The sequence below is a fragment of the Hemibagrus wyckioides genome, linkage group LG06, assembly GCF_019097595.1.
Source record: "Hemibagrus wyckioides isolate EC202008001 linkage group LG06, SWU_Hwy_1.0, whole genome shotgun sequence".
NCBI classification, from domain to species: domain Eukaryota; kingdom Metazoa; phylum Chordata; class Actinopteri; order Siluriformes; family Bagridae; genus Hemibagrus; species Hemibagrus wyckioides.
In genome coordinates this window covers 2769659-2783070 of record NC_080715.1, presented here as the reverse complement: position 1 = coordinate 2783070, position 13412 = coordinate 2769659, and the positions used below count along the sequence as shown (strand labels likewise).

Genomic DNA, 13412 nt, shown 5'->3' with positions numbered 1-13412 from the left:
TTTATATAACATCAGAACATTATCTGCTTTAAACAAACCTTTTACACGTCATATCAAAACAACAGCTGGACCCAGGGAACTAGTGCAAAAGGTGAGGAGGACCGACGGAACGAAGGAAGGGCCCGGTCTGTTTGGGACGAGGCAGGCACAGGATAAAGGAACACTGATCGATTTTTACTGCCATCGGAGAGAACGAGGACGAAATACACCCAGAGTCCAGAGACTGGGTCTCAGTCTGACACAATGTCTGTAAAAATATACATTTTAAAGATGGTTTTTAGCCAGAGAGAGAGAGAGAGAGAGAGAGAGAGAGAGAGAGAGAGAGAGAGAGAGAGAGAGAGAGAGACTGAACATATTGTGCGAGAACGATTATAACAATTGTTATAGCTTTTACTCTCACACACTCGTTACTGTCTCTGGATTTAGACCAAGTGCCAAAAAGAGACACTGTGTGTGTGTGTGTGAGAGAGAGAGAGAGAGAGAGAGAGAGAGAGAAGAGGAAGAAAGAATAGGGAAGATGGTTAAGATGAAGAGTAGTGAAAGGCTGAAAGAGAAAACTAAGAAAATAAGAGAGAGAGAGTGATTTCAAGGAAAGTCTGAGGAAAGGAAATGAAAGAAGAAAAGAGAGAGAGAGAGAGAGAGAGAGAGAGAGAGAGAGAGAGAGAATGACAGGAAGAAAATGAAACAAGCAAAACAGACTGATAAGATGGAAAACGAAAAAAAAAAAGAGAGAGTGAGTGATAAATGGACAAATATAAATTGAGCCAAAGAGAGAAAGACAGACAAACGGAGGAAAACGGAGGACAAGGAATGCTAATGAATGATGGAGAGAGAGAAAAGGATAAGAAAATGATACAGTGATGAAAAAAAGAGAATCAGAGAGATAGACAGAGGAAAGCACAAACGTTTGAATGCAAATTAATGAGAGGATGAGAGAGACAGAAAGAAAGAAAAAAAAGAAAAGAATCAAGAGTGAGAGTGAAGCTGTAAGCGGTGTATCAGTGAGAGCAGTACGAGTTCATGCTGTCAATTCCTTCCCCAAGCTAAAAGAGAGAGAGAGAGAGAGAGAGAGAGAAAGAGAGAGTTGGAGAGAGAGAGAGAGAGAGAGATGGAGAGAGACAGAGAGAGAGATCAGAACTGCTTGAGCCTCTTCCTGGGCAGGCCGAACGGAGGGCACTGAGCCGAGGCCAGAGCGCGGAAAGCTTCGGCCACTAAGTGAGGATGAGACTGGATCATTGCCTTCCAGCCCGGAGTCTCCATTATATCTGCGGCGTGGCTGAGACACAAAGACATCAGAGTATTAACACCACACACACTGAAGATCGATGCAGCACTTTAATCTAACACTCAGACGAGAGAGAGAGAGAGAGAGAGAGATTAAGAGTGACTGCTTTATAAACACAAGACACTCCTGATTGTAGTTTTTAATTAACAGCAGACAGTGATTTTTACTCACAGCAATAATCACAAAGCGTCACTAATAATAATCACTGATTGGCCAGCGTCACAGTGATTGACAGGAGGAGAGAGCGAGAAAGCTCCGCCCACCTATACAGCAGCACTATTAAGATTTAAGTGCATGTGTTTATTTATTTATTTATTTTACACTTTTTCTTATATAACTATGTGAGATCTTTTTATTTATTTCATTATTTAAAACAATTATTAAATGCAATTAAATGCTTTGATTATAAATGGCTGATTTTTACGCTGAATGTTTTCCCAGAATTTTATTACATATAGTTATTACATTTAAAAAAAAAACCTTTTCAGTTTAAAGATATTTATTTATTTTTTTCATTTGTAAATATTTCTTTTAATGTAACACTATTCTGAATTATGATAAATAATATTGCTTAAAATATCATGTTCTGTTCAGATATTTCGCTGACTCGTGCATGCTTCATCAGATCAATAAAAATAAATAAATAAACAAATAAATAAAGCTGAAAATGACGCATTCCTGCTCTAAAGACCTCTTTAAACCTAGTGAGAAAAAATAAACATGATATCAGAACGACAAAAACGAACTGAAAATAAATGAAAAATAAAATGAAAATAAATATAAAATTGCACGATATCACTGAATGTGTTCATCACACCAACATCAGCTTTTTGCTGTTTATGAATGGGCCTGGTGTTCGGAGTGTGTGTGTGTGTGTAATTGAGCGTGGGTGGTGTTATTCGTCAGAAGCTGATCTATATAAATGTATACGAGTGTTAAAGGCAGAGACGCGAACAGTGTGTTTTGGTCTGAGGGCTGGGAGGCGGTCATGTCGACTGGAATGGTGACGCGAACACTATAACGGAGGAGAAATAAAAACAAATGAGAAGAGCGCTGCGCAACTGGGGTGCTTTTAATATTCCTAAACTGTTTCTGAAAGTCTATTAACATCATAAATTCTGAGATACGGAGAAAACTAGCAGAGACTGAAGAGGTTTTAGCAGCCAGAACCCAAAACAATGAATTCTAATGCAGCTCGCTGGTGCTGATAAGAGCTTGTTATTAATCTTGTGTGTGTGTGTGTCTCTCTCTCTCACACACACACACACACACACAGGGGCTAATTACATACTTGCTATTCCAGTATTTTCCATCCTTGCACCCCAGCTGTCGGAGAACGCTGCACCTACAGAGGAGATAAAGAATAAAAAAATAGAAAAACAGAGCTAGCTAACATTCAGTGTGTGTAAACAGGGATGGCAGCGGTGATTTATCATGGAGTGCCGCGCTTCAGTGGTGCGTGGGTTTTTTTTTTCCTTGCCTGTTGATAAAATCGATGGCTTGAGCTTTGAGCTGCTCTGCGCTGTGCAGGTCGGCGAGGATGAGCGTGTCGGCTACGTTCTCCACGCACAGGCTGCTGCACAGAGACTCCTCACACATCACCTTTAAACGCTCCAGAGCGTACTACACACACACACACACAACTTACAGCTCTGTCAAGACAACTACTTTTCTTTACAAACCTGGGATGAATTTCTGCCCAATATAGATGTTATAAGATCACAGAGTCTATAAAGTGGAGGTGAAAAAGTTGACTATTTCACACTAAAGCTACATTTTGGAATATTTTTTTGACCTGAATCTATGAGGGTGAGGTACGATAAAATAATCTGAATTATGACCTCATCCAGAGTTAGCATGTAAACTGACATCTATAAGGTTCAATGAATGTTAGCTAACATTAGCCATTAATTAACAGAACACTGAAGATAAAGTAAACAATGGTGAGCAGTGTACACTCCATACAGTTTAACAGCAGGTAAAATACTACCTGTTAAAAGGATCAGCAACATCCTAAATGAATATAATATTTCCCCACCAGCAGTTCAGGTAAAATCTGTCAGTTTATAAATGTGTATATAATGAAAAACAAAATCAAACGGCTTTATCGCTTACTTTATCAGCTGCTGCCAACAAACTGTCGGCCATTTTCTCTAGATTTGGCGCTTTCCCCGTGTATATAAACCCCATCATTTCTTTGAAGACATCTGGCTCGACGTCGCTGATGTCCACCCGGTTCTGTGCGGGAGGAAATAAGGAGAAAGTAAGTACTGATACAACAGCTGCAGGAAATGTCTAGTAATCACAGTAAAAGTCTACCTTCTTGCTCTCCTCCATCTCATGCTCAAACATGGCATTAAACACTGGCGACCTCGCTGTCCAGGAAACAATAAGTCCATCAGTAATATATTAGGAACGTTGGAGAACATTGATTATTTTATTTATCCTTATTTTATTTTATGACCTTTTGATTATATTTTTGTAACCTATGATTAAGAAGGAGGTCTGGTGGATTCAAGAACCTAAAATATGGTGGTGGTGGGGAAGTTCTGGCACTCTGATGAGCTGGTGATTCAAATCTCCCTGAAACTAACACACATCAAGTGGACCGATTCAGCCGAGATCTTAGCAGACCAATCAGCCCAAGAGTTTAGACACTAAGAGATTTTATCAATGTGTTCAAGATACTGAGGGACCAGAACACCTGAGATCTGGGAGGACCAATCTGGTAAGATCTTAAAGGTCCGACCTACCAAATAAAATCAATCCACACAAGATCTTGAAGACCAAAGTGCCCTGGACTGAGGGAGCAAGCTGCCCAAAATCTGGTGGACCAATCAAGCTGAGTTCTGGGGGACAAATCTGCCTGAGATGTTGGGGGACCAATGTGCCCAGGAAATGGGAGATCAATCCAATCCAATTATGAGACCAATTCACCTAATGTAGGATATCTAAGGGACTGATCTGGCTGACCAATTCTCCTGAAATCTTATAGGACCAATCCACATGAGGTCTGTGGGACCAATAAGAAGTTTGGAGACCAATATACCCAAGATCTGGTGGACCAATCCTCCCGAACTCTTATAGGACCAATCCTCCTGATATCTTAGGGGGCAATCTGCTTGTGATGTTGTTGGACCAATCCACTTGAAGTCTTAAGAGACTTTTCTACCCGAGATCTTGGGGGCACATCCAGGCCCTTAGATGTTTAAATGATCTTGAGGACCAATTTTCTTTCAGATCTGATCTATTAATCCATCTGAAATATTATGAGGCCAATACACCAGAGATCTGGTGTCCTGATCTGAAGGAACTGACCAGAGATTACAGTCATGAAATCTAAGCCATTCTAAGATCTATGTCCAGTTGAAGACTAAAGCGAGGAGAGCTGAAGGTCTTTACCTGCCAGTATGGATTTGTGGGCCTTAAACTCCTGCCCCCCCACACACAGTGTGCAGTCAGTGAAGCGTGAACACTCCCACAGATTTCCCAGATCATCTGAGAGTTGGCACTCAGGAACTTTCAGCACATTTGTGTTAGATTGACCTGAGATATTTACAGAGTCCTGCACTACGCTCACCTGGGCCAGAGGAGAAACAGAAAGAGGAGATCAGGAGCGAAGCCTGAATGCTACAACAAGAAGTGAACATCTTCATCAGGAAAGAGAACAATGCACTTTTGAACGCAGTAGGCAACATTTTCACTAAACATTTATAAAATTACAAAAGATTAGAGGGGCTTTAGCGAGCCAGGCACAGAGTCAGCACATCTGAATCCTAAATAATCGCAGGAAAACTAGCAGGAAGACACGCAGAGAATGCTGAGCTGGACCGCAGAGAGCCAAAGAGCTACAGAAACAGTTCTCCCACACACACACACAGAGAAGTTCCTATCCAAGTTGCAAATGTAACTACTTATTATTTATTAGTGAGGTGTTGATAAAGTCAGATTATGTATTATTACATGACAGAACTATAATCATTGTATTTTGGTGTTTGATAGACAATCGTGTGTGTGTGTGTGTCCTGTCTGTGTAACAAGGTGAAACATAAGCATCCCAGTTAATAAACCTAACCTGAATCTGATTAATCAGTCAGCTATAATGTTATGCATCCACAGCGAGGGTACCTTAAACAATTATAAAGGTTCTAATGCGTGCTACAACATTTAACAGGAAAAAAACCCCTGCTTTTTAGATTATTACACCTGAAACAGAGCTGTGAGTGCGAGAGAAAGTGTGATCCACCGCAGCAGTTTAACAGCCTCAGTTTTTCTCACTTCTCTATCTCGAGAGCCGTCCAATTAAGGATGGGAAACAGTCTATCTGCAATTTGCATCTAATTTGCTTTATTAAATTGCCAATTTCGCAGCAAACATTGAACCTTGTTGCAGATCTCATCGGGACTTGCAGACTCTCTCTTTCTCTCTCTCTCTCCAGACAATATCCTCTTAATTATCTGCGAAACGCTATAAACCACTCTGTCTGTTTTTTTCTTTTCCCCTTCTGCGACTGCTTTGCTATAAGAGTGGGCGGACGCTTGGTGCTCATGAAGAGGGGCGGGGGGTTTCTAAAAGACGCCCACTGCAACCTGATCATTTACTCAAGAAACTCAAACATAGAGACTCACTCAGGCTAATGGATGGTGAGAGATTTTTGAGGGTTTCACAATCTGTTATTAAACTGTTCGTGGAGTTTGTGCTAATTATTTAAAAGATTCCCAATAAGGATGAAAAGATCATTAATTGGCTAGCTACATGACAAACAAAGCGCTTAACGTCTCGCGCAAGATCATGTGGAATTCTGGACTCTGATTGGTCAGAATAAGGAGGTGTGGTTAATCTTCTAGAACAGCAGGTTTATATTAAAGCACTTGTATAAGCAGGTTATGTCGATGTGGCGAAGTTTTCTGTAAGGATACGTTTATGTAACACTTATGGAAGTCTCCAGTGTCTGTGCTTTGACGGTCAGCAGCAGGACGTACAGAAGGTTACACTTTACGGTTTCTCTGTAACATGATGTGTAAAAGAAGAGCTGTATGGTAAGTGACAACAGGAAATAACTTCTCTCACGGACTTTATACTTTATTATAAATGGATAAATGTGATTTAAGAGAAATAAATCATTACTAGAGCAGGACACAGAGAGGATGCTGCGTTTGTAATGTGACTCACTCCCCTTAAATCATGGGTAGTACAGACAATACCAATAACACAATATGAACATATGGAAATGTTGGGTTTTTTAACTAGAAATTATTTTAACACAGGGTTTAACGCTCTACCTCACAGAACAGAGTGAGCTTGTCGTCTGGAAGAAGGCCATTAGCTTCATCGAGGAGAAAATCTCTTCTTATAAACTTTTTGAAGCCCCAGTCTTTGCCTTGAACAAATCGATAGGCTCTTTGGCTTTCTGAAAAGGAAATGAAATCAGTCACATTTAAATTTTAATCAGACAATACAGTCAATGGCAGTGCGAGTTGTTTAGCCAATAAGAGTCTTACTTAAACGTTATTCTGCGTAATGACTATGAAAAAATTGTGTAAGGCTACGAGGTTTCGATAAAAAACAGGCCTAAAATCCAGCTTCTAGTGCACAGCCTGTAGCTCCGTCCTGCACATTTCTTCACTAAAAAGCTAATTAATTAGGAAAGTGCATAAATTATAAATATCACTTTTCTGTACAGCTGCTAGAAAGCAAAAACATTTCTTATAATCAGGAAAGTGTAAAACACGCCAATTAGCCGGGATTACGGTGAAGAAAAATACGTGGTTGGATGTGGTTAAAACACCTGAATAATACATAATCATGTAAATATACATGCTAAAGGAGTGATGGATGTGTAAACAGCTGCAGGAGAGATTCATACCCATAGCTTTAGTCTCCTCACGCTTAGCGTTGAGTAAAGAAAACTTAAACTTTGCACGCACTTCACTTTTTGGACAGCTAACCAGGAGAAGATAGAGTGACAGGTAGTCTTTACTTTCATCATCCAGTCCTTTTGGGTTTACTCTGAGGCACCTGGAAGAAATAAAACACACTCATATGACAACACAAAATCTACTCAGATTCTGAAATTTGTTCATTCTTTTATATTATTATAAATACTCACCATTTCATCTTGTCACTGGGACCTGAAGAGAAGGTGGAGCTTTTCAGTACTTCACCCATCTCCTCTCGACAGAAGCTGAAGTTATTAATGGTCCACATGTAGGAAAATTTCACGACTTTTACCTGCACGCACAAATTCATTTACATGAACAAGGCAATCCGATTAGTGCCTGAACATCAGATCTCAGAAATGATCTGATCAACTTCTTGTTTGTTCTGTGGATGAATCTTAATTGTCTTTATATCAGGCATCTAGTGCACTACACAGGTTAGAATTTGCCCTTTCAAGTGAGCATACACAATATTGCCAAAGGTTTTGGGACATCTGCCTTTACCTGCACATGAATGTAATATGGAGTTGCCCCGCCCTTTACAGCTATAACAGCTTCAACTCTTCTGGGAAGGCTTTCCACAAGGTTTAGGAGTGTGTTTATGGGGAAAAAGGTGTTCTATGGGTTTGAGGTCAGGACTCTGACTCTGGTCACTGGTGTGCAGTCATGTTGGAACAGGAAGGGGTCATCCCCAAACTGTTCCCACAAAGAGCATGAAATTGTCCAAAATGTCTTGGTATGAAGCTGAAGCATTAAGAGTTCCTTTCACTGGAACTAAGGGGCGGAGCCCAACCCCTGAATGATTTAGAGGGATGTCTCAAAACGTTTGGCAATATAGTGTATGTAGTGAACCGGAAGCCATGACTGGTGGAGGTTCAATTAACAGACCAATTGGTTCTTGAGAATTTAATGATGTTCTATTGGACATCTAGTGCACTGCCTAGGTTATGCTGTTCCCTCTGTAGCGAGCTTATGTAGTGAACAGAAAGCCAATAGGGGTTTGGCATTAGGATTTTGAGTATTAAATATTGTTCCACTCGGTGTTTAGTGCACTTACTCAGTTATTTTGTGCCCTAGGGAGTAAGAATGTGTAGTGAACAGGGAGCCAGGACTGTCATGGAAGCGTCATTAGAAAATCTTAATAAATTGTAAGTCTGAGTAATAAATAGCATTCCAGATAGATAGATAGATAGATAGATAGCAGACAGATATTTTCCTCTAACTGCTCACCTGTGTGTAGCACCAGCTCTCAGCCACAGGGCCGCTGCTCATCTCTCCCTGAGGAGGAGGGGGAGGAGGGGGAGGGGGAGGAGGAGGAGTAAGGACGCGTGACATTTGACCTTCCTCTGTCTGGACGCGACGCCCGACGGCCACCGAAATCTCACCACTTGACCTTTGCGTGGACAAAGAGAGCAAAGTCAGGGCTTAGTGGGAACAAACGGCTGCGATTTCTCTCTCGCTCCTGCACATCCTGATCCTCAGGAAATATCAGAGCAGAGACCTCGGCATCAGGAAGTCATTACCAGTGTGAACGAGAGTCAAAGATGAACTGAAAGAGAGGACGAATCTATCGGGAGGAGAAAGAGGAAAGGGGAAAGGACGTGGACGGTGCGGGAGAGCGCTCGCTGGACTGAATGGACAATAACCGCCTGGATATATATTGACCTTTCGAGAAGAAACGGGAATAAAAGAGTAAAAAGGGCATCAATTAGCATTAACCCCGTATACAACAGAGCGGATTCTTTTTCAGGTTCGGGGTCGAGTGGCCTGGCAATAAAACACAAACACTACAATACACACACACACACACACACACACACACACACAAGGACAGAAATATTTATTTATTATGTTTGTTTCTTAATTCATTCATTAAGACCAAATCAGCTGAGGCTACACTTAACCATAACCTTAATTTATTTATTTATTTATTTAATTAATTAGTATATTTCTAGTTAGTTAGACCACATTATTTCAGGTGTTTAGCCAACAACTATTTATTTTTTAAATTATTTAAAAGGAAGCAGTTGATGTTTTAGTATTTATTTATTTACAGTACAGACTAAGCTGACATTTATTTATTTTAAATATACACTTTAATCAGCACAATATTAATTTAATTCATAACAGTTTTTTTATTACTGTAAACAAAGTTAGTGTTTATTTACTTACTTATTTCATTAAGTATTTATTTGGACTGAATTGGTTCAGGTTTTAGTCTATTTAAATATCTTTTTCGGTTTTTTTTTCATTTATAATTTAAAGAAAACAGTTTAGTGCTTTAGTAGATTTTTTTTATTTTTAAATGAGTTAGCTGCCATCTTACAGAGCAGACATTTTTTTTATTTAATTTAAATTGAATCAATTTATTCTTTATTCCAGCACAATACTTATTGATTTATTTAATAACACATATTTTAACCAGAAATTATTTCTTAATAATTCAGTCACTCATTTATTTATTCATTAAGACCAAGTCAGCTGAGGCTACAGACATTTTTTAATTAATTTATTTAAACTATGTCATTTGATGCTTTAGTCAAACATTAATTCAATTTAATTTGAATATTTTTTAAAATAATTTTTTAATACAGAGAACAGAGTCAAATGAGTTAATAGTCTTAATTTATTTATTTGGACCATATGAGCTCAAGCTTAAGTCAATTCCGTCTATTAATTTTTTTAATTATTATTATTTGTGTCTTAAAAGGAAATAGTTGATGTTTTAATTGACATAATTAATTAAATAATTAAAGACTGAATATTTGTTAATTAATATTTGTTTATATTTATTTACTTATTTAATATCAGTGTTAGTTGACATTTTAGTGAAGCACAAGATTTGCCTGCTCTACTTTGTTTATTAACAAGCACAATATTTATTAATATATTTAAATGAACATAAATTAGTCTTTTATAGGATTATAATGGAACCATAATGAGATCCTCCTGTTTGTGTGTGTGTGTGTGTGTGTATGGCCACACCCCTTTGTTTTTGAGTAAAAGGTACTTTGTGTAAATTAGCAGTGCAGCGTTTGTGCTAAACGGCATGTCTGTACAGGTCTAACACCGGCCCGGACTCGCCTCCGTCAGCACCACACAGACCCCACAGCTGCTCCTCACACGAGATTCAACAACTCTCATTCACGTAGCAGAGAGAGAGATAGGGGGAGAGTGAAAAAGGGGAGAGAGAGAGAGAGAGAATGAGAGAAGGAGATTGAAAAAGAGGGGGAGAGAGAGAGAGAGAGAGAGAGAGAGAATGAGAGAGGGAGAGTGAAAAAGAGGGAGAGAGAGAGAGAGAGAATGAGAGAAGGAGATTGAAAAAGAGGGGGAGAGAGAGAGAGAGAGGGAGAGTGAAAAAGAGGGAGAGAGAGAGAGAGAGAGAGAGACAGAGACAGAGAGAGGAGAGTCAGTGAGGAGTTCTCCCAGAGGGAAGAGGGAGGAACCTTCCTTCAGATCAAAGCAGATGTGGAGTGGAACAGACAGATACAGCTGGTTGTTGAAATTATTTAAGAGTAGATCTGAGAGGTTCAGATTGGATTTCACACTCCACTCCACAGCAGCTGTCTGAAATCACAACATCTCATCAGACAGGAGCATCAGCATGGCCTGGAGATGTTGTCAGGTCTAGCCTCACTCCTCCACACTGGTCCATCCTCACACCACTGTGCTGTAACTCACCCTGAGATGATGAAAACGTCTCTCTCTCATGCTAATGACCGGCTCTACAGGACGATCCCTGGAACTCTGCCTTCATCCCAACCTGAGGGAGAACACCAGACAGAAAGCACAGGATGTTCTTTACAGGAAATAAACATAACAGACATCAACAGGGAAAAGGTCAAAATTAGTTACTTTGTCCCCCAAAAAAATTACATTTGTTATATATATATATATATATATGACATCTTCGTGACATTTTTTCCAGAATGTTCCCCTCATTGAGCTTCCTGATAATCCACTAACTAGTCCAAACATGTCCTCATTGATCAACTACATGTGAATAAAAAACAAAACAACAGTGCAAATCTCCATCTGAGAGAGAGAGAGAGAGAGAGAGAGAGAGAGAGAGGGGGGAAATCTTCATCTGAAATATTTTACAGTATAAACAAAGGCTGGAAGATATTTATTTAAATAATTTATTTAATAAATTATTTTAATTTAATATAATAAAAATCCCAAACACTGAGTGTTTACCATAATCGAGCTAATAATGGAATAAAAGAAATATCATTAAATTTAAATAAATTCCACAATAAAAACTAGTAAATATCTGCATGGAAGTAATATATAAAATAATAAAAAATGATGTAGTTATTTAATTCATTTTGATTTATAGCCTAGAACTATCTATCTATCTATCTATCTATCTATCTATCTATATATATATATATATATATATATATATATATATAATTAAATATGATATAATTAAATATGGATTTTAAGAGTAATAAAAAACCTTAATTATTATACGTAATCTATATAAGAGTAAAAAAGCAGGATATTAATTTAAAAATATTGAGTTTATATTAACATAAATTCACTCATCAAGCAAAAATCACCAAACTGAGCTAAGAAGCAACCAAAACAAGCTAAGTGCTAGCCAAGCTAAGCTAAGCTAAGCTAAGCTAACACCATATCCTTAAACTAATAACACGTAAGAAAAAGTGCTCGGACACAGTAACAAACCTTTCTCCACCTTGCCCTTCATTTCAGCGCAGATTATTTCAAAAAATCATCGAGTTGTCAAAACTTTTAGTGGGCGAAATTCCCGTCTTTAATCCGTTAATCGGTCAGTTAGCATGTTAGCTGGTTTCATCCCAAACAGACTGAGGTTTGAAGCGGAGCAGTTCGGAGCATGCGCGCTGAGGAGCTAAACCGCGCATGCGTATTAAAAGGACCCCTTTCAAACAATTCTACAAGTTTATTTTTATTATTATTATTATTATTATTATTATTATTATTATTATTATTATTATACAAAATATTTTTCACCTTGTCTTTTAGATATAGAATATTTTTAATGTAACTATTTTATGCTTAAATAATACATTATTATTATTATTATTATTATTATTATTATTACTTAAGTATTATTAGTAGTAACAGTATAAGTAGCTTTAGGTTCCAGTTTTAAATAGAAATACTTGATTTCTAGCAGATGTTTTGGATTCAGAGTCAGCAACATCACATCAGTTATATACACTGATCAGATATAACACTCTGAGCAGTGACTGGTGAAGTGAATAAGACTGAGTATCTCCTCATCATGGCACCTGTTAGTGGGTGGGATATATTAGGCAGCAAGTCAACATTTTGTCCTCAAAGTTGATGTTAGAAGCAGGAAAAATGGACAAGAGTAAGGATTTGATCAAATTTGACCAAAAGGGCCAAATTGTGATGGCTAGACCACTGGATCAGAGCATCTCCAAAACTGCAGCTCTTGTGGGGTGTTCCCGGTCTGCAGTGGTCAGTATCTATCAGAAGTGGTCCAAGGAAGGAACAGTGGTGAACCAGAGACAGGGTCATGGATGGTAAAGGCTCACTGATGCACGTGTGGAGAGTAGGCTGGACCGTGTGATCCGATCCAACAGACGAACTACTGTTGTTCAAATCACTGAAGAAGTTAATGCTGGTTCTGATAGAAAGGGGTCAGAATACACAGTGCAGGACAGTTTGTTGTGTATGGGGCCACATAGATGCAGACCGGTCAGTGTGCCCATGCTGACCCCTGTACAATGGTCACATGAGCATCAGAACTGGACCACAGAGCAATGGAAGAAAGTGAAAGAAGGTGGCCTGGTCTGATGAATCATGTTTTCTTTTACATCACGTGGATGGCCAGGTTCGTGCGTGTCTCTTACCTGGGGAACGCAGGGCACCAGGATGCACCATGGGAAGAAGTCGAGCCGGCGAAGGCAGTGTCCTGCTTTGGTCAATGTTCTGCTAGGAAACCTTGGGTCCTGCCATCCATGTGGATGTTACTTTGACATGTACCACCTACCTAAGCACTGTTGCAGACCGTGTACACCCTTACATGGAAACAGTATTCCATCCGTCCATGGAGGCCCCACCTTGCAACTTACAGGACTTAAAGGATCTGCTGCTAACATCTTAGTGATCCAGATACAACAGCACACCTTCAGGGATGTAGTGGAGTCCATGCTTCAACGGGTCAGGGCTTG

At 39.1% G+C, this 13412-nt stretch overlaps 1 protein-coding gene across 1 annotated transcript; it reads right to left on the bottom strand.

The window, feature by feature from the left end:
• Window positions 1–286: 286 nt before the first annotated feature.
• spopla (speckle type BTB/POZ protein like a) lies at window positions 287–12077 on the bottom strand. Its single transcript, XM_058392358.1, has 12 exons — window positions 11917–12077; window positions 10906–10987; window positions 8455–8617; window positions 7395–7516; window positions 7152–7303; window positions 6568–6695; window positions 4688–4865; window positions 3605–3660; window positions 3401–3523; window positions 2766–2908; window positions 2577–2630; window positions 287–1276 (listed from the first exon to the last, which is right to left on the bottom strand). The coding sequence occupies exons 3-12, from the start codon at window positions 8557–8559 to the stop codon at window positions 1132–1134; spliced, it is 1206 nt and encodes a 401-aa protein (XP_058248341.1). The 5' UTR covers window positions 8560–8617; window positions 10906–10987; window positions 11917–12077; the 3' UTR covers window positions 287–1131.
• Between the last annotated feature and the right edge of the window lie 1335 nt (window positions 12078–13412).

Bases quoted from the DNA above. Each gene is read 5' to 3' on its own strand.
- spopla (XM_058392358.1), bottom strand. From the start codon at position 8,559: ATGTCACGCGTCCTTACTCCTCCTCCTCCCCCTCCCCCTCCTCCCCCT. The intron at 7,517-8,454 runs GTGAGCAGTTAG...TTGTGCGTGCAG, and splicing joins AGAGCTGGTGCTACACACAG to GTAAAAGTCGTGAAATTTTC. The intron at 7,304-7,394 runs GTGAGTATTTAT...TATTTCTTCCAG, and splicing joins CCCAGTGACAAGATGAAATG to GTGCCTCAGAGTAAACCCAA.